Source organism: Ixodes scapularis, unplaced genomic scaffold, assembly GCF_016920785.2.
Source record: "Ixodes scapularis isolate PalLabHiFi unplaced genomic scaffold, ASM1692078v2 PGA_scaffold1__304_contigs__length_218370807, whole genome shotgun sequence".
Lineage (NCBI taxonomy): Eukaryota > Metazoa > Arthropoda > Arachnida > Ixodida > Ixodidae > Ixodes > Ixodes scapularis.
In genome coordinates this window covers 13,108,641-13,130,603 of record NW_024609846.1, presented here as the reverse complement: position 1 = coordinate 13,130,603, position 21,963 = coordinate 13,108,641, and the positions used below count along the sequence as shown (strand labels likewise).

The 21,963-nt window shown below is 43.7% G+C and overlaps 1 protein-coding gene across 1 annotated transcript; it reads right to left on the bottom strand.

The window, feature by feature from the left end:
• Positions 1 to 676: 676 nt before the first annotated feature.
• LOC121836019 (calpain-A-like) lies at positions 677 to 21,696 on the bottom strand. Its single transcript, XM_042290638.1, has 19 exons — positions 21,359 to 21,696; positions 19,065 to 19,244; positions 17,758 to 17,827; positions 13,209 to 13,467; positions 12,278 to 12,446; positions 11,313 to 11,378; positions 11,144 to 11,232; positions 10,974 to 11,051; positions 9,948 to 10,120; positions 8,596 to 8,759; positions 7,517 to 7,728; positions 6,750 to 6,792; positions 5,684 to 5,885; positions 5,031 to 5,089; positions 4,343 to 4,411; positions 3,515 to 3,593; positions 2,061 to 2,174; positions 1,881 to 1,939; positions 677 to 1,247 (listed from the first exon to the last, which is right to left on the bottom strand). The coding sequence occupies exons 1-19, from the start codon at positions 21,389 to 21,391 to the stop codon at positions 1,221 to 1,223; spliced, it is 2,145 nt and encodes a 714-aa protein (XP_042146572.1). The 5' UTR covers positions 21,392 to 21,696; the 3' UTR covers positions 677 to 1,220.
• Between the last annotated feature and the right edge of the window lie 267 nt (positions 21,697 to 21,963).

Sequence of the window (21,963 nt, the reverse complement as noted above, 5' to 3'; positions counted from 1 at the left end):
TCATTAAAGGCACAAAAAAAAAAAAAAAAAAAAAAAAAAAAAACTCTCCGAAGACGTTTTCTTGGAGCATGTGCGTCTAACGTTCCCGCAGGTAATTCTGTCATCCTGATCTGCACCGAACACCCCGTGTTTTGTACGATGTGCGAGCAATGTCACCGCTGCTTTAGAGACATTTTGCAGAGCCCTAAGTCATCTTCTTAGTTATACAGTGTGTGATAAGCCACCTGGCGTATATTATAGATTTAATCCTCGGCTCGGCAGTCATCTGAGAGATGGAAATTGTCACTGGTATATACATTATCTTCCCCTTGCGTGTCTGTAATTAAAATAAAAATAAAAATGGCATCGACTTTTAAAGTATCATAACTCATGCCTTTGAATGATCGATTTTCCCTCTAAATTTAGCGGGGAAATACATTTGGGTAGAGGTCACGTGACGACTGGTTATGACATCGATTTTCCCGCCAAATTTAGCAGGGAAATCTAATTTAGCGGCAAAACATCCATTTTGCCGCTAAATTTAGCGGGGAAACTGAAGTCGTGTATAGGTCACGTGACATCAATTTTCCCGCTAAATTTAGCCGGAAATGGAGGGACGGACGGACGGACAAAATTTTGGGATTCGGGGTATAGCGTTAAAAACATTTCATGCTTTAATATCGAGTCTGAGGCATGCTAAGGTTCTCCATGAATCATATGTCATTTATTCGATAAATGATCGATAATAACAACTAAAGTATAGACTACAGAGACAATCCTAGGCACAACGAGACATTTAGGGGCTTAAGACCGGCAGCGCAGAGATATGGGACAGTTTTCCCACGAGATGTGACCTTGGCGAAGTAAATTTATTTGGTGAGTTCCACTTCGTATATTTGCGAAACATATATCTTACCACGAATTAGATACTGCGTTTAACGATCTTGTAGTTAGTGAAGCAGTTTATAGAAACATCCTCCATAATAATTAAAAAAAAAAAGGTTTTTTGATCATACATTACGATTTGATGAAAAGTTTGGCTCTAAGTGACTTTCTTGCGTGTCGCGCCTAGCTGGTATATTGTTGGTGGTCAGTCCTGCTTCCTGTGATTTAGCAAACCGCCGGCTTTCGTTGCGAGGCTTTTCACGAGAAGCTTTTTGCGTTTCCTAAACTATGTGAAGCTGGGAAATTCTTCTTTTATTTGACGTCGTCTTCGTAGGATCAAGGTGCGGTTCAGAGAACTAGCAGTACATGGTGATCTTGAGCCACTGAAAATAGAGAAAGCAAGTTTTAATGTCGGTGGCATGTGCGCCTTGCGACGGGTTCAGTAGAACAATACCAATATTTTCAAAAATAGATTGACTTGCGCCTGTGAAAGCCAATGATTTTATTCTTGCGTATGTCTTCTTTATCTTAAACGCCCCCCTTAAATGATTGCTTATAATAGTAATTTCTGTAGCGTAGATGACAGATTGACATTTGGAATTAACTCATTAGCCAGAAAATATTAAAAGAAGATGCGAGAATGTCAATATAGGAAAATTACACACCAATTATCGTATTTATCTAGAAAAACACAGTTCTAAAATTGTTTCAGACACTGCACGGAATCCAGCTTTCCTCAAACAAACTCTTAGACATGTATGTTTCTTCCCATTTCATAGCTTTGCTCCTTCAGGTTCTACAAACAGTTTTGAAGTATTCAACAACTGAAAGAAGATAGACTTTGACAAGACCCGGCCGTACTGCCATCAATGAGAATTCTAAGAATACAGGATATTATAAAATTCGGAAGTGACGTGGTGGTGATTAGCAGGAGACGAGCCCGAGGAAGACTAAAGTCATTTAACTGTCGTCAATCAAAGTAAAAACCTAAATGTTTACACAACACTCGTTCATACCTCATTTCTGGTGACTGTAACGCTGTTCTCTTTGTCTGGATCCCACTGGTCGTAAATATCTACGGAAAGAAACACACGATCGAAACGAAATCAGTACGCATTCTCAGCTCTGTGGTTATCTCAGAGAAACATCGCTCTTCATGCCACGACCAATGATAAGTTACAAATATTTTCACTGACCGATCATGCACATGAGCTTCACGGCGCATCCAATGAAGTCCTGAAAGCTGATCTTCCTGTCGTGGCCATAGCGAAGCACCAGTCCCTTGAGCACGTGCTGGTTGACGCAGTAACCTGGGAACCGTTCAGTAGCCGTTGTGTTTCGAAGTAGTAGATAAATGACTTTAGTGTACATATAAATTCTTTCCAAAACTTCAACAAGCAGTTACAAAAAAAAAAGAAAAAAAATGAAGAAAAAAGCTGGAGGAAGCTAACAGAAGCATAGCCTCCTATAGCTTGACAAAGCCTGGCAGATTGCCACGAGAAGCGGCCGCCGAAATGGAAAAGGTGGAGGAGCGGAAAACAACGGATGAGAGGAGAGCCACGGCGCCCCGCGGCGGCAAGACGCCGAAAAACACTTCTCCCAAGCGAACAAGTGTGTTTTGGGTCCTCGCCACTGCAAAAGCTGTGCGCTGGCGTCCAGGTTCTTCGAGAAATGGCTCTTAAATGCTCTGTGCTACCAGATCCTCGCGCTCCGAATCGGCGACCGGGCACTCCATGGCTCCGCCGTTGAACTGCTAGGCTTTGTGAGAAGACAAATGTTTCCCTATGATGACGAGCCTTAAGACGCGGTCGCACCGCTTAGTCGTCTTACAAAAGAAGTCTGCAGCCATTGTGTGGAGCGTTCCTTGTATGACGGTCGTATTGGTCACGCATAAACTGTGTGCCGAGATAATCGGAGCATGCACGAAGCAGCTTCGAACTTGCTCGATCTGCTGATACTTCTGTCATCGTCTCTGCAGCGAACACTGCGTCTTCTGTATGATGAGTCTGACTGCGGCTTTAAAAAAGTTATGGTTGCAGCTGAGTAAGCAATGACATTCACTTCCTCGGCTGTCCGAACGGGTAACGGTACACCATAGCTAGGTACCCAACTTCCCACGTTACCTTAACAATTGTAGCGATCTTTCAATTTTTTTTTTAAGACATGGTTTGATAGGACTTATGTGTAGCAAAATGAATTTTCCGAGGCATAAAGGTTTTTGTAGTGCACCATTTTCGACTTTTGAGTCTCGCGGCTCGACGTCCCGATACAGAAGCATATATGTTACAGATTTGCTCCTAATTCAAAATCTATCTCGCGACTTAAATATTGTCGTAGAAATATATATATATATATATATATATATATATATATATATATATATATATATGTTTTTTTTAAAAGGGGGTTTAGCTTTTTTTTTTTTTTAAAGAATTCTTGTATCATGCTCGTTTAATTGTTCGCATTGTAATCGTTTTATTCTTAATTATTTTTAGTAACGCGAACAGACTGAACTAAATATTTGATGATGTGAAGTCAAAGGCCCTAATACAAAAACAAAAGAATCACTAAGAAAAAAAATCCTGACAAGCTTTTTACTTTTGTGGCACGACGCCATACTTTTTTGTTTGTAAGAATGCACAATTCTCACCCGCGGACTTGAGCGCCTTGCGCAGTTCATAAATGCTCAGAAAACCGCAGGAATCTTTATCGTGGGCCTTGAACGCTTCCTGAAACAAAACATGAGACTCGCGACACTGTGCCGTCACAACACCATCACATGACATCGTGATGAAATGGCATCTGATACCATTACGTCACATGAATCCATTCCGTTGCGTGACATCATGAATGTAAATTGCCATCACGGTGGCACGTGACGTGATGGTGTCACGCAACTCCTTGACGCCATGTAACACTATGCCGTCACGTGGTACCTCGATGTGAAGCGACACTGCGACGACATCTCATACTCTGACACTAATTTATCAGCGTGGCCAGTGCGAGGGCTAACCTTAAAGTGACAACTTCTTCAAAATGCGGACACTTCAACGTGTTTATTCTGGTTGAAAGAGTAGCTTAATTCTTTAGTACGTAGATGCAGAAAATAAAGGCCACTAAAAGTCGACATATATCTGTTAAATATGGCTCGTTTTTATACAACTTAGGGTAAGAAGCTCAAGTTCAAGTAAGAAGGAAAAAGGTTACAGTTGTGTCAAGAGTACTTTTTTATCACTGGGGGTTACTCCTACGTCTGAGTGCTGCGAGTTTACTAGCTAGAAATCCGGGCTAAGCAACAAACACTCTAAAACACACAATGCACAGCGTATACGATTTTCAAATATTTAATACATTTATGACGTGTACTTGTTAAGGGGATTTGATATTCATAATGAGGTAGTTCAATGCCTATATAAAAGCTGCCATGTCAAACGAACTTCAGCCGTGAAAGAAAGGACATGAGAAATGATAGTCATACCTCCCACTGCTTGATGTGCTTGTGCAGCAATGCAAACTCACTCAGATCTAGGGTCCCGGTATAGTCGTCCTTCAAAACAATATTGGTCAAGGCTTCTTCGACACAGGATGGATTTCATTTTGAAAAGAAGCTGAAGAAGTTCTTGAAAAACGAAAATAAACACACGAGCCAGATGTTAATCGCAGCCTATTTTTCTCTCGTGAATTTGAATATCACGAGCATTTAACCCGACCTTATGGATAAACACGAGAAAAAAAAAACAAAAAAACAAAAAAAAAAAAAAAAAACTTTTGGGTGTGACGTCATTTCCAGAAGTTTCAGTTGCCTTGCGCGTGAAGCTTATGAGGGAACGCGTGCAGTGCTTTTGACTGCTCGGGTATAGCTTGCGGAAAGCGCAAAAATGTTGAAATCTCTGTATAATACGTCATGATTCCTTCCTCGTACCGAACGCGACGGGAACGAGGGGCTTCAGCGCTATTTTGAAGCAGCTGGTGTGGCTGCTTGACGCATTGATCTCAAATAGAATTTTGATATTCGCAATGCCGGGGGCAAAATAAAAGGCCATTAAGGTATATTTTTTTTTTTCAAATACAGAACTTCTTCAGTTTTCCTTTAAGTATTGCGTATCACGAGACACGATTTAAATACAATTACAACAGATAAACAAAACGAGTAGCAATAAGGATACATCAATGAGGGCCACCATGCTTCGGCACAGCTCCAGGGAGAACTCGATGGGTTTGCCCTCTGGAAGTTTTGTAGTTTTAGAGAGCGATAGTTGAATATCGTAGAAGCAATAACACTTTTTTTGTACCTTCTGCGTTTCGAACAAAAAGGGAAAATTAATATAAAAAAAATCTATGCTTTTTCACAGAACCCTTTGTTCTCCCGACGTTTTCTCACAAACATTTAACCGTAGACTTTTTTTAAAGGCTGCTTTCAAAGAGTCAGTTAAAGTATGCTATACTACCTATGGGGAAAAATAGCACCCAAAAACATTGTAGCTGATTGCTTTTTTGTGTCACAGCTATAGGTTCAACTTGTTGAGCCTAGTTTGTCAACATTTTGACTCTTTTTTGCAAGAGGCTGAACGGCAGAAAATAACGTTCATGGGATTCCCGCAACATTTGAACTCAGAAAGCTACACACATTAACAAAGAGTGGCAGAACGCAAAACAACAACGACCACAACAACAACAAGAAAAACAACAACAATAGTAACAGCAAAAAGAAAAGCAACAAAACAACGACAGCAAAACAAGAAAATAACAGCACAACAACATGAACGCAACAGAAACAGCACAGCAACAATAAAACAACAACAAAAGTAAAAGCCATAACCTCTCTCGAACACCTTCTTCAGAAGATTCTGCAGCGACCAGCAGCAAACGGTCTCCTCGTCACCGGCGACTTCCGTAAACAATTTCTTGAGGGCCTCGTCGATCTCCTCCTCGTCGGGCTCTTCTCTTTCTCCATTCACTTCGTTACTTTCGTCCGGTTTCGGTGCCTCTCCGTTCTGATCTATGGGACATTTATCCAGGGTCTTCGGAGAAACGAGAGTAGTGAACGGTTAGTCAAAGCAGGTGAAGAATGTGATTGGAAGGACCAGTCAGTATAGACGCTTTCAGGCAGCTGTGCATGGGCGCCGCCATAACCGGCCTTTAGTTTTTGTTTACGCTTATTCCGTTCGGTTCACTTCTTCATCGCCATATCAGGAGATGTTATTGGCACTTCAGGTGCTACTGCGTCCTTTTCCCGAGCATAGGCCTCTGTGGAGGCTGGTAAACGCCCGCTTCAATTGCTCGGCATCTCGGCAAAACAAGACAAGGTCGGCTAGAGTGGCTGAATATGGCGCGTGTTTGAAGCGTCTATGTATATACTTTGTTGCAGGTTAAGAATAGCAGAACGTGCTTCTTCGACAAAGCCATTCACTCTTTCCACTTTAGCAGAGCGAATGCTGGAGAGGAGTTGAGTAGAGTGGAGGAAAGCACCAATCATGGCGAGCAGAGAGCTATTTTGAGCCTGCAATAGACCATAGCTATTTACGGCTTCAGGGGCTTGGCGGTACGTCAAGTGACTCCTATGGGGTTCAAATTACTCGTAAATGTTCTTTATTTTGTTTATATCATGTCATGTGTATGCTCTGCGAGCTGGCACGTAGCCAGGATTTTGGTTCGGAAAAGGGGGGGGGGGGGGGGGGGGCCCGCCCATGGCACAATGCTGTATGTGGGGAGGGGGGAGAGGATGTCCCAGCAAAATGAAAGATTTCGGGGGGGGGGGGGGGGGGGCGGGCCCCATGGGCCTCTCCCCTGGCTGCGTGCCTGCCTGCGAGAGTGTTTTATATTGAAAAGTAACAACAGGAGGATAAAATAGGGGCGGCAAAGAAAACAAAAAGGACCCTACTCACAAAAGGTGCTTTCTCCATGACAGTAGCAACTTCATCATGCTCTCTGAAATTGAAAGAAAGAAATCAATAAGCTTCGGGGATTTTATCAGTGAGTTAAGAAACCACTAGCAAAACTCAGCGACCTTTTTAAAGTATCTGTGCTTTGTCGAGGTTTTGTCACCGAAATTTTCAATGTCATGACGTCATAAAAACGAATTGACGCAACGTCATAGACAGCGCCAGAAGCACCACAAACTTTCTCAAAGTCCTGAGTGCGGACGTGGTGTAAAAATTTCAGAGGGTAGAATAAGGTTAGAAATTGCTAGAGGAATTATGGTTAAATTTAAGAGAAAACGATCTAGTTCAAACGCACTTTCTGTAATACTGGAAACAATATTTGCCTGCTTGATGCAAGCCATGGTTTAGACTAAAAGAAACAGCCCTCCTGCGTGCATCTATCCATCCTTCTTTCCGTCTATGCATCCGTTACTAGCTCTCTCTTGTGTGAGTTGAAACGTGGTAGCACGATTGCGGAAATCGGCCCCAACCACTTCCGGTTCTCAATTAGACGGCGGGTTTCGCAGTATTGGCGAAATCAAATACGCACTCTATCTTCTGTAAATCACGACCTATAGCACTGTCAGACTTAATTCACTCTTGTGGTGAAAGAATGATGAGTTAAAAAATAGGAAATATATGTGAACCGGAAGTTTGCCGGGCTACCCAGCAGATGGCGCCATTGAGAGTGGTGCCAAACAAAGTGCTGTAGTCCGAGCAGTCCTGATTACTTGGCCATGCTTTTCTTCTCGGTGTAAATCCTGAGCAGGAACTCCCCGGCCTGATCGGGCTCCTGGGTGCACGGGATGACGCAGAAGGTTCCCGGCAGGAGCCGGAACCTCGCGGTCACTTCGTGGTTTCGGTCGCCGTGTTCGGCCACCTTGGTGTTGTCCTCCAGGTACTCTGGGGTTAGTGGGACTGGACATTTGCACGGGTCTTCAACCTACATTGAACGAGGTTTCCGTTAATTGACCGCTTTCGTACTTGGACGTTTTTCTCCTTTTCTTTTGAAAGTGTACGACCCCAGGCTCTAACAGGCCTATTGGCGAGGGGATCGAACTATTGGCGAAGAGGTTGAACCATAGGGGGCGCTCTGATCCGTTTGTTGTCACCCCACCTCGGTGTTTACCCAAAACTAAGCATGTGGACATACCCATAGGCCTTGTGGACATGTTGACGTCTTAGCGTAAAAATACTAACAATAAACGAAGTGGCGTTTAATGTTAATGCCGGATGTCTTCCGAAAGCTGCCGTCAGAGAATGCTAGCTTGACCCACTTCGGCTTTTGTGCTGAGTTGGGCATAGGCACCGTGCTTGATGCATTGTTTATGCCCAAGCATCCATTTTGACATGATGCATTGTTTATCTCTAGCGTTTCATATGCTCCCTCCTTCCCGGCCTTCCTTTCACTCGTCCTACCTTCTGGCGTTTAGCATAGCATGTGTGACAGCGGCTTAGGAAGCTCAGGGCGAGACTTATCACACTTCTTGCTTTGTAATTGATATTTCTGAATTCTTATCGGCTATTGGCTGTTGAGCGGTAATAAGATGCTCGAGACTCGCCTCGCCCTGCGTTTCTTAAGTTGTCGGTGACCATAGACGTTTCTTTGCAAGTACGGCCTCTGGGCGCTGCCGTCTCGCTGCTGGTGTGGGTAGATCGTCTGATAGTCCAGCATTGCCGAGGCGTACCCACGACATCTGCAACGCTCACTAGCAGAAAGATGGCGGCGTCAGGAGGCCGTTCTTGCAAACGGCTGTACAGCAATAGTTGGTGAGCATAGCTAAATCGTATGCCCTCCAGAAACGTATACCTCATAGAGAATGAAGCCGACGGTGCGCCACCTGTCCTCTTTGATCCCCGCTACCCTGCGGTTCTTCTGCAGGAGAGCCACGATGACTGTGCACTCTCCATCCTCGTTGTCATCGTCGGGTTCGTCCAGTGTAAACAAGTACTGCGGGTTGGTCGCAAACTTTTCTGCAAGCGTCGAAACATGAACAGGCTCAAGAATGCGAACGACATCTTCAAAGAAAAAAAAAATCGTAGATAAAAAAAATAACCTTGTACAGGTTTATTCTTTTCATCGTCCCGTCAATAGACCTATTGCTAAATTCCTTAAGCATCAACGAGAATGCAGGGATTGGTGTTCCACGCGCCACATGTGCGCGCCTTCCCCGTATAAAAGGTTCGAAGTAAAAACCCAAATAAAGCGTTGATGAACGCACGTGCAAGACGCAATACGTTTTAGGCATTTGCTTTAGAAATGTTACTACTGCTGAGGCCAGCACGTGCGGCGCGTGGAACACTAGCCCCTGCATTCTTTTTGACGCTTGGATAATAGACCGATCTCACCAGCCAGTTTGACTACGCCACCGCTGCCGCAATGCATCGAGGGAACTTTAGTCTTTCTGCGCGTGCGACAACCGCGCTGGAGCTCTGCGCGTGCAGGCCACGAACAGTCTCGTGCATTGCCGATTGGCTCCTGTGAACTAAAGTTATGGCTGCCTCGCGCATGCGTCGAACGCTTGGTGAGATCGGTCTATTTAGCAATAGATCTATTGAGTGAGTCGGCCGGATTGAAGCCTAGAGTTGTAACTGCCCAAGAAAGTTGCAATTAGTCTAAGGTCGTAGACGTCCTCTTTTAAAGCTTCTTGGGGCCGGTATTTCTTTTATAGGAGGTTAATCTGCTAAGCTGCGTCTTCATGGAACTGGAAAAAAAGAACTATATCTTTGATGCCGTTTTTCCACAAAACGGGTTGGGACACCAATTACTATAGCTATGTTCAACATAACTTATTGCATCAAAATAAATGCGGTGACAACTGCAAATGCTGTCTCTTTCTTTTCAGCCCTCATCCCCCATAAAAACAAAACACTGTCCATAGGAACAATGTTACATTTGGAACTATCAATTAGTATTTATTATAACTTATGTGTCGTGACGTGCGTCCGCAATGAGATTATGGGCTTAATTCGCGGTTATCATCATCTTTGCATTTGTTTGCATTCTTCTACACCCCTCATGTAATACGTTCGAACGAACGTCCTTGAGGCGAATAAAACTTGAACTTGATGCTAAATGTGTAATATATCGTGCGTCTGCTTTTTTTTTTTTTTTTTTAAAGAAGCAATCAGCGCGAGGGAAGATTTGGCGATGTCGGTTACCCATGTCGTCGTCGGAGCCTCCAGCACTGGAGCCCGCAATCCAGGCTCCCTCGAAGGTGGACACCTCCCATCTTTTAGAATTTCCTCCACTCATCTCGTCTGTCAACGAAGCTGGCCCCAGGTGACAGAAATCAAGCATTTGGAAGATCTTGAGAAAATCCCTGAGGAGTATCCTGTAGAAGAATATGGTATACAACTCTCAACACCTCTTAGACAAAAAGGCGATTCAGTATACAAAAAAACAACAACAACAACAACAACATCACAAGAAGTACATTGCAGGCAACCTGATGGAATCTCGTGTACCTTCTAGCCCAAGTCACACTGCTCGTACCCCATTCTGTTACAAATACAGACATGGTGGCAGAATTATCTACACACACGCCTAAAGCATGTTCGACGCACGTTTGCTTCGTCCATGGTCCGAGCATGTCCAAAGACAGTTTTTGTACGGCAAATGTGACCGTCATACAAGGAATAAACCCTCCTCAGACAGTAGAGTTTTAGAGAACCGTGTTGGCACATCCGAGACGGTACGGCGGGCCCTCTGGTACGAATTGCGCATGTGCGAGCCTTCTGCGGTAGCGCATGCGCAGTGTGTACCGTATCAAATGTGCAAAAACGGTTGTTTGTAGACCGTCAGCAGACATGGCTCAGACAGCAGTGCGACCCCGGCTTTAGAGATTTTGAACGCGAAGGGAAGCAGCAGATCAATTTAGTCGCCCACGCAGCTGCACCACAAAGCTATATATAGGCTCGAAATTAATTTCACAAACCGGTTAAATGAAAATTGAAATTTCTAATTAAGTTGGACCAGACATGCTAATACATTTTTTAAAATTTTTTGTTCAATTCCTGCAGTTTTAACATTTTATACATTGTCTCATCCCATGCGGTCTACATATGCATCTTCTATGTGCCGTCATTCCACCCTGACTTCGGGATCGTGCGACATTTGAAACGCTCCAACTGCCCCTTACTTTTTTAGCCTAACTTTGTGACAGGGGGATACACTTGAACACATACCAGAACTCTCCATCATTTTCCACCGCCAGACCCATTTCTCGTCTTTGCTCTTCAGTGATCAGTTCCCACTTGCTCGATCTAAAGTGCGGAAGGACATTCAGCAATGTTTAAGGGTCTAGTACGAATATGTGCTAACTATTCCTCACTGTTGGAATGGCTGGTTTTCTTACCCGTCACTCCAGGCTCCCTCCCACTCCTCGCTGCCCCACGGGTTCCTCAACCGAATAAGTTGCCTTTCTTGGCCGTCGGTCGCCATAACCTGCAATGTAGCACGACAGGTTTGCAAATTGAATCATTTTAATAAATTAATGTACAAAGTATTGGACAAAAAGCGCTTGCCCTTTTCACGCCGGTAACGCTGTACTCGTGGAGCGGAACGATGCCTTCAGGGCAGTTGTCTTCATCCTGTTGTGTGAAACACCGAGCGTGTGCTTGCCATTCTGGAAACTTTATTTCGGAACTTCAAAAGGTTCTAAAACAGGACTATACTTCGTTTACCCTTAAGCTGAGACTAGAAGCTCCGCGCGCCTTCAGCGCGAGTTTTCTCCCCTTGCTAACACAAGTGTGAACGTGCAGGCACGCGCAACCAAACCACTGCGGAAGCCAGCCAGCTCGAGCTGAAGGCGGAGCTTCTAGTCTCATGCTTAAGGGCAGCAAGGCGTATTTTCCACCATGTTCCAAAAACCCACGTGGGTACAAAAGGTGCTCCGCGTGGCGGTCCGGGATCGCTCTTGCACTCGATCATGCTGCTCCGCCAAACTTCGACGCCTGCCACGCTTACATTCTTCTATTTTGTTTTGGGCACAAGTTAGCCTCATTAAACGTTTAGTTTCTCCAGTTATTCGCCGCCTCACAATTTGTCATTCGTGACAATACTCAATAAGACAAGGGATGCACAGTGTCATAACATAGTCTAGGTGGCTGAGCGTAGTTCAGCAGAAGAAATTGCCTGCAGGAGCATAGCATGACAGAGAAGCACAACCGAGAGCGACGCGCTCGCGTTTGTACAAATTATTCAGATTGAAAACGCCCCAAGTTTTACGCACACATTTAGCCAGCATTTCGGTACTCTGGAAAAGCAAATTGCTGAAGTGCTAAGCTCGTGAATAAGAAGCTCTTCACTTTTTATGCCAAACTGAAAAAAAAAAGTATTAGTTTGTTCATTAGTGCTCGTAAATCTGGTTTCAAATAGACGCGCACCAAGAAGCATCAGAAACTGGGTACGACGTAGTACGAATCAGTTTGTCTCGTTCAATCCCACCTAGTGCATACTGAAATTATTCGATCGCGAGTTGAGTTCTCACAATGTTCGAGCAGGTAAGAAGTGAAGATCTTTCGAACGCCTTCTCCATGAGCTTGAAGAGGTTCTTGGGCGGTTTATCCAACATGATTTGTTCAGTGAGTCCTCCCGTGTAGACGGCCATGGACTCGATGCCGCTACCACCTTCCAGCGCGGTGTAACTTCCGTGAAGTCTGGGGAAATGAAAGAGTGGAAAACGTGTTCTGAAATTTGAACAGATGATACAGCTGGAATTGTTTACTCCGTTATGCCGTCTCGACAGTACAAAAACAAAAAATGCTGCTGCTTGCGTGCATCCCATTTTGTAGTAAAAGGCCCTATTATTTAATTTTTTTTAAATGTCCTAATATACCTTTAGCAGTACCTGTATTAAGAAGTTTGGCAGCTGTATTTAGATTTCTTGATCTCACGTCAATTCAGAAGTGCGAAATTTGAGAAACGTTAGGTTTTCATGACATAAATTTTTTTGGCACGCTCTAAATAATTATATCACGCGACGTTGTCTGGTTACGTCAAGGTGTCAAGTCGCGTCACGTTATGTGACTTGACGTCACGCAACTCGGTCACGTAGCGAAGCGTAACGACACACCACGATTTGACACGTTAGTAGAGTTATTAATGTTGTTGACTGACACCTTGTGACACCACGGCGTTGCGTCGTGAGTCACATGGCACCGTGACATCAAGTCACGTGACGTGCCACACGCACCAAGGACGAATACGAAATCTGGGTTAGCTTCCATTAGAACGCCATTCTGCATTAGTACTGAAATTTGTTCAACAAGTAGGTTACGTCTTTCTTGCTTCCTAGTCAAAGAGGGATTAGCGTTGTAATATTCAACATAACTGGAAAGGAATAGAAGGTCCAGGTAGTTATGCGCCATGAGCCTATTGCGAATACGGCAGCATCAAAAGTAATGGGCGACTGAACTCACTTGGCGTATGCTTTCTCCAACAGTGAGCTCCAGAACTCTTCCTTCGTGTTTGACGTCATGAAGACCAAGTCGCCGTCCTCGTCGACGGGCAGCCTGTCGTCGACGACCACGTCCACCCAGCGGTTGTCTTTCCACATCACGAAGTGGAAGATGCCCGCGTACTTGCCGTCCTCGAAACTTTGACCGGACGGCACCACCCGGTTGAAGAGATCCTTGTGGATGGTCAAAATGGCCGTCGAGGCCACCACCCAACAGTTGCCTGCACGCAGAAAATAAAACAAACATACGGCGGCCGCCTTCGCGATCACAGAAAGGTCATGCCTTGAGCGTTTGTTAAGAAACAATATTTTCTACTCAGCTGTGTACCCTACTAAGAGCAGCTGAACTGGCAGAAAAGACCGGTATCAACCCGTGATGAAGAAAGGGGAATCGGGGAAAAAATGTTTCGCAGTAGCTTGGCCATTAGGACAGTAAAGAACACCAAACGTAACTTTGATTTCAGCGGCTTATATCCGCTGCACTTTATGTGCGTGAAAACACTCAGATGCCGGCCGCCTACGAAACACCTTTCCCGGATATTCATTGTTTTGTTTGTTCATTCGAAACGTAGTACAAACTACGGGATAAACTAGCTTCCAGCCGCACTTTTGTTTTTCTTATTTGGAAAAGGTAACGTATGGAGAACTTTACCCGCGATAAAGCAGCGGACAGTAAGGAGGCTTGTGATCAGAAAAAAGGTGGCGATCTTGCGCTTGAATGTTGAGGTTATGTAGCTTAGCTTATCACATGTCAAAGCCCGAATCGAAGACCTTATGTTGTTCTGTTTTCCTTCGTTTTTCTCCAGTCTCGGAGGTTTTGCCTTAAAATATATTGAGCCATCCCCAGCCTGCTTGCGCCCTAAAATTTTGTTCATCTTAATGGTGAAGACTGCTGAAGATGACTTTTGAATCGACCAAATTGTTTGTTAAGATTATTTAATGTTTTCGAATAAAAACTGATCGGTAAACGCAATTGCGCAGTTTTTGTACTAACCGTTAAATACAGTACGGCCATTGTTTACAGTATGCTGAATAACTCCTATTGCGTGATAAAAGGAAATGAGAACAACAAGCATTTGTCAAATTTTACTGAGTGCGGAAGGTCCAATGATTAATATAAAACATATTCTTGAGATTTCCTAACGCCACGGTGTTTCCTCAAGTAATAAGTTTGTTAAGTTTCAGCCAACACCAAGTGTACTGGAGCCAAAGTAACGTACGTGCCATAACCCTGTTATAAAAAACCACATTGACAACAAACAAACACCAGTGATGAGGTCACTGAGTGGGTCATCAACGGCTTAACCTAAAACTAGCTCGTCAGAAACAAGACAATTTCATGCTAACACGTTTCCCTTATAAAAAGAAATGGTGTTATACTATGCATGCTGCGTGTCACGCAAGAGCTTGATAATTGCATGAAGGTACAAAAAGGAGGGGGGGGGGGGGTAATAAAGCCTAGGGAAGCCATGTGACTAAAATCAGAATTATGATATACATATTTCGTAGTTGCTCGGAATATTTATTGCGACCAATGAGCCGATATTCTTGTAGCCTTCAACTTTGTTTGACAGCGTCTGTACGCAACTTAGGTGTAGTACCATTTTAACGAAGTGCCACACTTAAATGGGGGCAAGGCAGTTTTTTATTACTTTAATTTCAGTTAGCCACACCGAATGGCACTCATATTGAAGACTTTATAATTACCGACAACCGAGACTTGTGAGCTGCTTTGTGCTTTCTTTAGTGAAGTGTTCACTGATGAATTATTTCCATTACGCTTTCACTGCCCAGAATATCGTATAACCACCCAAATGGATCAGATCATTATAACAAATGACGGAATTTCAAACTTAATATCAAATTTACCATCTAACTTGGCTCCCGGTGCTGACCTTATATCTACAATAGAAGGATTTGCACTTGGGCTAGTTGGTGATCCATGTTTGTGAGGGTATATCTACAAAGTTGCTCACGATACACAAGGGAGATATCTAGTGTGCTCTTATCCCGCACATTTCAAAAATACCTTGATTCTGGTGTTGTTTGGGCTGACTGGAAATCTACAATGGTTGCCCCGATTTTTAAAGATGGAGCAAAGACGTCCATACAAATTTTCGACACCTATTTTTAACCTCTGTTGTAAGTGAATTGATAGAACATGTCGTTTATTCTAATGTAATGAATTATTTATTTGTAAACAATATACTCTTTACAAACCTGCCCCACATTGCCGTCTTATCTAAAAATTAAAAGCACTTGAAGTAGAAACGTCCGTTATAACCTGGATTGAAAACTTACTTTCAAACAGAACACATAACGTTGTTATAGACAACAATTGTTCGTCACAAAAACTTGTTAAATCGGGAGTACTGCAGAGAACCGTGCTGGGTCCATTATAGAAAAAAATGAGTGCAACCGGCTGTACCCTTTCGCAAAATGACTTGTCATATATTCAAGTCTGGTGTCGGGAATGGCAAATGGCGATCAATGTTGACAAAACGAAATTTCTTAACTTCACTACAAAATCAAAAAACAAAACGTAACTTAGATTGATTGTTCACTTTCTACCATACCAATTGAAGCCGTAACACCCTACAAGTATCTTGGCATCCACTTTAACCTTAACTTGTCATGGGAGCCTCATATAAACTACATATCTGCGAATGCAAACAGAAGTTCGAGATTTTTAAAGCGCCATTTTTTAAGGCCACGCAAGAAACAAAACTCATCGCATATAATTCTCTCATCCGTCCTCAACTCGAGTATGTATCCATTTTCTGGAACTCCCATCAGTTGTATCTAGAAGAAAAATTGGAAGCTGTACAGAACCGGGCGACACGTTTCATTTTCCGCAATTATCAGCCTGCAAGTGTTGCCGTAATGAAAGGTAAATGAAACCTTTCTATTTAGAGCACAGGAGAAAAGTATCACGTCTTACCCACCGGCACAAAATGTGTTACAATTTTCCTTTAAAAAAAGATGAACACTACCCACTGGGCTCCCACATCTCCCCCCGAAACGATCATCTATTTAAAATTCAACTGACTACACCTAAAACTAACCTATTTAAATTTTCGCCCTTACAATTGGCTATCACTGAATATTACTATGAGCTTATTTTTTTTTTGCCCGTCATTCCCAATATGTCAACATTGTAATAATCTAAAGTCTTGTGCTTATAATGTTGTGATAGCGATCATTTTCTGTACATTTGTGTTTCTCTTTTGATTGGTGCATTATTTCCTCACTCTGTTGCTGCTGCTCTAGGCGGTCAGGAACCCGTCAAGCTGTACCTCACAGCTTTTTTTCCTGATCGCCACCATCATCTTATGTTGGAAATGAACACTGTTATTATTGTATTATTATGAAACAACCTCCCGGAACCTATTGTGAGCATCCCAGAATGCAATAACTTCAGATCCGCAGTTTCCTCTCTCGTCACCATCTAGCGTCCTGTTTGCACGTGTTTACAAACATCCTTTTTTTGTTTGTCGTGTTACTTTGAGTGTCTAAGTTTGCCTCCCCCCCCCCCCCCTTATGTAAAGTCCCTGTGGGTATTTAAGGGTGAAATAAATGAAATGAGAATAAAGCAATCGCCCATTATATTTTTTCTATGTTCCGTCCCATGTGTGAAACCAGGCACGTAGCCAGGAATTTGGTTTGGGGGAGGGGGGGGGGGGGCTGCCCATGACGAAATGCTGTATGAAAGAGAGGGGGGAGAGGAGGTCTCAGTGAAATGGAAGATTTCGGGGGGTGGGGGGGGGGGAGGGGAAGCTCTGGCCCCATAACCCCCCCTTCCCCTCCCTCCCCCTGGCTACGTGCCAGTGTGAAACAAGCACATCAAAATTCGACTCGAATTCCGTCATTGCAGTCCCGAGCAGCAGCACAGCCAATTTCTTGAAAGTCGCACGCTTTTTCGATATTACCGCCTTCATTGTTGAGAAGAGTGCGGCCTACAGCAGTACCTGTACAGTGGGGGCACAGTGTTAGTAAAATGCAAGGTGTCTTATTTTATAACTCTTTCCTTCTGATCTGGCGGGTTAGGTGTTTGGGGAGGCGAGGGGTGTGTGCTTCGAGCCACACTTGGACTCGCGAGCCGCTGTTTGGGCATCCCTAGGGTCTTTAACGTGCACCACACGGCAGTGATACATGACCGCACGCCGGCACGATCCTCATCCAGATCGAAACGGGCAGGGATGGGGATTGAGCCCAGGATCTCTGTGTTCTGCGGCGCGAGCTTTCGCTCCGCGTGCTCCGAGCTGGTATAAGCTAGCCCATGCACTCGGCCACCCGACCCACTCCGATACCGCCCAATATGCGACGTTTTACAATGAATGAGCATGAATGCCAAAGCAAGAACGTTGGCCGATGTGATCGTATTTTGTCTAGAATTTCCAACGCGATTTCTCTTTCTAAGTCTTTTAAACTTTGGCTCTTCGTTCTTTGCGTCTTGTTTATTTCCTTTGTTCCTAAGGACGCTCGTATACAACAGTGAAATATATTCTTACCGAGACTGCCTTGCTTGACATCGAAGCGACTGAAGCCATCTTTGCTGAACACAGGATTTTCATGGATTTCCTGCATGAGTACACACCAGCACCTTATATCCTTCAACTTATATGGAGCGACACCCTTAAAAAATTATATATATTTTTTTGTTCCAAACGAATAAGGAAGGAAAACATTTTATACAGCAAGGAAAAATTAAACGTGCATTTGTTTTTCTAAGGGAAACTAATTAAGTTTCCTTCCCTTCTCTAAATTGAAGATAAATAAAAAAAAATGTTTAAGTTGAATAAAGATTGACGTCCTCCGCTCCCCGCTTGTCGCCTCGTCCACTTTTATTACTAAGTGTTAGCATGCAGGGCCGACATACAAATCAAGATGATTCAAATCGCGATTTAAATAATAACTGTTTTACTATGGTGATTTCAATCAAACTTTTTCCGCAAAAATATTCCTCAAAAAAATTTTTTCTTTACCGTATGTTTGTCATTTCACGCTTTTCGTGGGCATTCATTTTTGTACATAAATAAAGACCAATGAAGCAAGAAATATTTATATATAATGAACATGAGCAAAAGGCGGTGCTTTTCTTAGCAAATCATATTTCTCGACCTGCCCTTTTTAGGTCAGCTACGTAATGTGCCACTGCAAGCAAATCATAATGGAAAAGAAAAAGTAAATAAAGCTTGTTCTAGCATGACTGGGCTTACAAGAATTAAAGGCTTTAAATTAGACTGTGCTTTAAGTTGACAGCAATTCTTTCTTGCGTATTTTGTTCATTGATCGGATGGAATGACCAATCAATCTGCCATGTTTAAAAATACATCTACTAATAAAGGCTCACTATTTCTAAGCTGGAGTGATGCAAATGAAATTGATCTCATTCAAATAAAATAAATTTGATTTATATAAAATAAGACATTCAAATAAAATAAATGACATTAAAACGATGACCTCAAAAAGCAATTTAGTGCCCCTTTAAATTGTTTTTATTATTGATCTCGAGTGTCACAGACAGTAATTCGAACAAAGGCAATTATTTAGTCATCCTAGATTGAAAAGGCAAAGGTCAGACGTCGTGCTACTGGTACCAAACAGAGGAAAGGTCTCGAGATCAAGTTTTGCTCATGAGAAGTTGTTTCTGTGTACCAGCTACTAAGCAAAACTTATGCTTTCAAAGGCATGCATTTTCTTTTTTTTTTCTGTTTCGCCTGAGTCTGGCTTTAAGCTGCAGCGAAATATTTCACACCCGACCGTGTGTGAAATATAGAATCTGGGGCCCATAGGCCAATCATTCGTTCATGCTCACCTTCGGTCTTTTCCAGGAAATGTTCATGTTAGGTTCCTTGTTACCGAATACGGAATAGTCCTTGCACTGGAACTCAGGATCTTCGAACAGTTCCTTCTTCTGGAGGCACTCATTGAGTAGGACCTCGTAGTCTTGCACATGTCCGCTCAGGGTCTTGGTGCCAGAGAAGCGTTCCCCGAACTGCACGCCCAAATGCAAATTTGCACCAAGGAGGCAAATATCACCGAACAGTCCCCAACAAAACTAATCAGTTCTGTGCTTCCAGTTCTGAATCTTCTCTAGCGCTCTGATGTAAACACCTTCACGTTTTTTTGTCTGTGGGCTTTGTGCTTCGGGATATGGCGGCACATTTTGAAATAGTTCATTATCACCTTCGGGCACTCGACGGCAAGCAAGGTTTTAGGCCAACGCTGATTGTTTCTGGGATGGTCTGGTCGCCAATAGGTAGTGATAGCTGACACAGAAAATTTTCACACACAAGCGAAACGCAATCCAGGAAACTGTACCCAGTTAAGCTTTCCATTGGAAGCTTTTATTCCTGGTGTCCTCGTATACAAATTCGTTGTAATGACATTCAAGTCAAGATGTAAAATGGGACCTGAACTGCAGTCTCACGGTGGTAACGCTATTGAGCTTTAATGTTTTCCTGTGTTGATTGGAATTTTCAGTCAATAGTTTATAAGGGTATACCTTGTTGTCATCTATGATGTCTGATAAGTTACTAACTCAAAATTGACAGGTTGTTAAGGCCATAAAACGACGAACTCATATTCCATAGCAGAAGCGAAAGGCACCACACGTGAACTAAAAGTGAGTCAAAAGTTACGACTAAAAAGAACGATATCACATGGTTATGAATTGTTATCATCGTTGACCAATTCAAGCTTTCTGTGGTCAATGGGTCGGAAATGCGTTTGCTCGGGGCTCTACAATCAGAGAATCAGGCAGGTGGGGTTAGCAACGTTTGACGAAACTCACAAGCTCAAGAGACGCCTGCTTCGATTCTGCTACTAGCATCGGGCAACAATGTTACAAAAGCTTGTACTCATCAATATTAAAAAAGAAAGAAAGAAAAAAAAAACCCCGCCGACTTGACCTAACAAGAGTAACAATATTCTTCTTAGCGCTGGCCTTCATTGCTAAATTTTGACGGCAAGTTTCATGAGTGCTCGGTGTAACACTCGGACAACCGAATAGCTCGTTTGTTGTGGCAAGTGAGGCATATCTGCTTTTAGGTGAAGTAACGTGTTCTTTCGATGTTTTCTGAACAGTTATTGACAAAAAAAGGAGTAATCTCCAGCTCGTTCTACTCACAGATCCATAGTGACTTTCTGGAATGGCAACATTGCCTATCGGGAACGCGCGACACCTAAAGGGGGCGCCCCAATCCAACAGATGTGCACGCCAAATGACTCTGCTGGGAGCCGCACCGCGGCGCCACTGTCTTGCCGCACGCTCCCTATTATCACTCCGCAGCCAATCAGATTTCGGCGTTACTCATAACGAACGCCAAAGAACGAATTACGCCCGTGGACATAATACATAAGCCACGCAGTTGTTCCTTTGTCAGTGAGAGGGTTTATTAGGTTCGTGCGCTGCCTGATTCCTTCTACGGCTGTCATAATGTAACGCAGCAGTCTCATTGGCCGTGGTGTGGGAATGGGAAGCGTCCGACTTACGTGCGACAAGACAGTGGCGCCGCGGTGCGGCTCCCAGCGGAGTCATTTGGCGTGCACATCAGTAGGACTGGCGTACCCCCTTTAGGTGCCACATCCTCCCAATACTTCCATTACGCAGTAGGACATTGTTTCTGAATCGAACACCTCTCTTCATTTGCTGCTTCGAACCCGATGCACGTCATTGAACCCACGTTGAGAGTTCTTGGGAAAAAAACAGCAGTCTCCCGCACGCTTGCTGTGCTGAGAGACATCACTATCAAGGTATCTTTTCGTTATATAAAAATGCAAAAAAACCCAACTAAGTAATAAAAAATAGTATTCAATAAAATGTTTTTTTTGAAGCGTCACGATTTTTTTTTTATATAAAAGATGGTAGGAGGCAGTGATTCAAAGATAGTATATCCGAAAGGAACGCACTGCTTATCGGTACAACCTAATAACTTTCAGAATATATCGCGTGCAGGTCTTTATGAACTCCAAGAATATGTATAACTCGTTTCACCCTCCGAAAAAACAAACAAAAATGCCATGGTCACCGAAAAATGCTAGTAGTATTCAGATTCTCTCCCATGACGTAAATAGTTTTGCATCAATGAGGGTTGTGGTGAGACCTACCTTGTACACCTTGTTCCTATCGCCTACGGTCATGATGGTCGCTTGTCGAGAATAGTTGTGGACACTCGAGGAGACTATGCGGGCTTCCGACCGTCTTCGCGTGTCTCTACCGACACAAGAACCCTTCGGGAACCCTTCACTGTTGACGCCGGAGTGAGCGATCAAAATAAACCTCTCCGTCGGAACGCCACCGCCCCTTGTCCCTTTTGTAGTCCCCCGGAACGGGTGCAAGGAGGGGGGTGGGGTTAACTTTCTTTTTTAGCTAATTATGCCGCAGCCCATGGCGCGTGTGAGACGAGACATGTCTCCTTGAAGGAAACAAGACGGTGACTTCAACGAGGCGTGCAGCGCGGTCTCCTCGGGAGCACACCCGACCCTGGCTGAGGCGATAACACCGCGCTCACTTGGCAAGACAGCCGGGTTGATGATCCCTGGCCCTCAACCGTCAACATCACGTGCCGTTAGTTTTCCTCCTCCCTCGGACTATTTTGAGGCGCGTTTATGGTGAGAGGTTAGAACGTGTGGTAGTTGTCCAGTTGCAATCGATATGACCTATATACACAATTTCTACAGAAAAAAAAAAAAATGAAAGCCACATTTGTGTA

What these genes read in the sequence shown, in the direction of transcription:
- LOC121836019 (XM_042290638.1), bottom strand. Translation starts at nt 21,391, where the DNA reads ATGACCGTAGGCGATAGGAACAAGGTGTACAAG. An exon ending in AGGCTCCGACGACGACATGG is followed by an intron (nt 8,760 to 9,947) that starts GTAACCGACATC and finishes CGACGCTTGCAG; the next exon opens with AAAAGTTTGCGACCAACCCG. An exon ending in AGCACATCAAGCAGTGGGAG is followed by an intron (nt 3,594 to 4,342) that starts GTATGACTATCA and finishes GTTTTGTTTCAG; the next exon opens with GAAGCGTTCAAGGCCCACGA.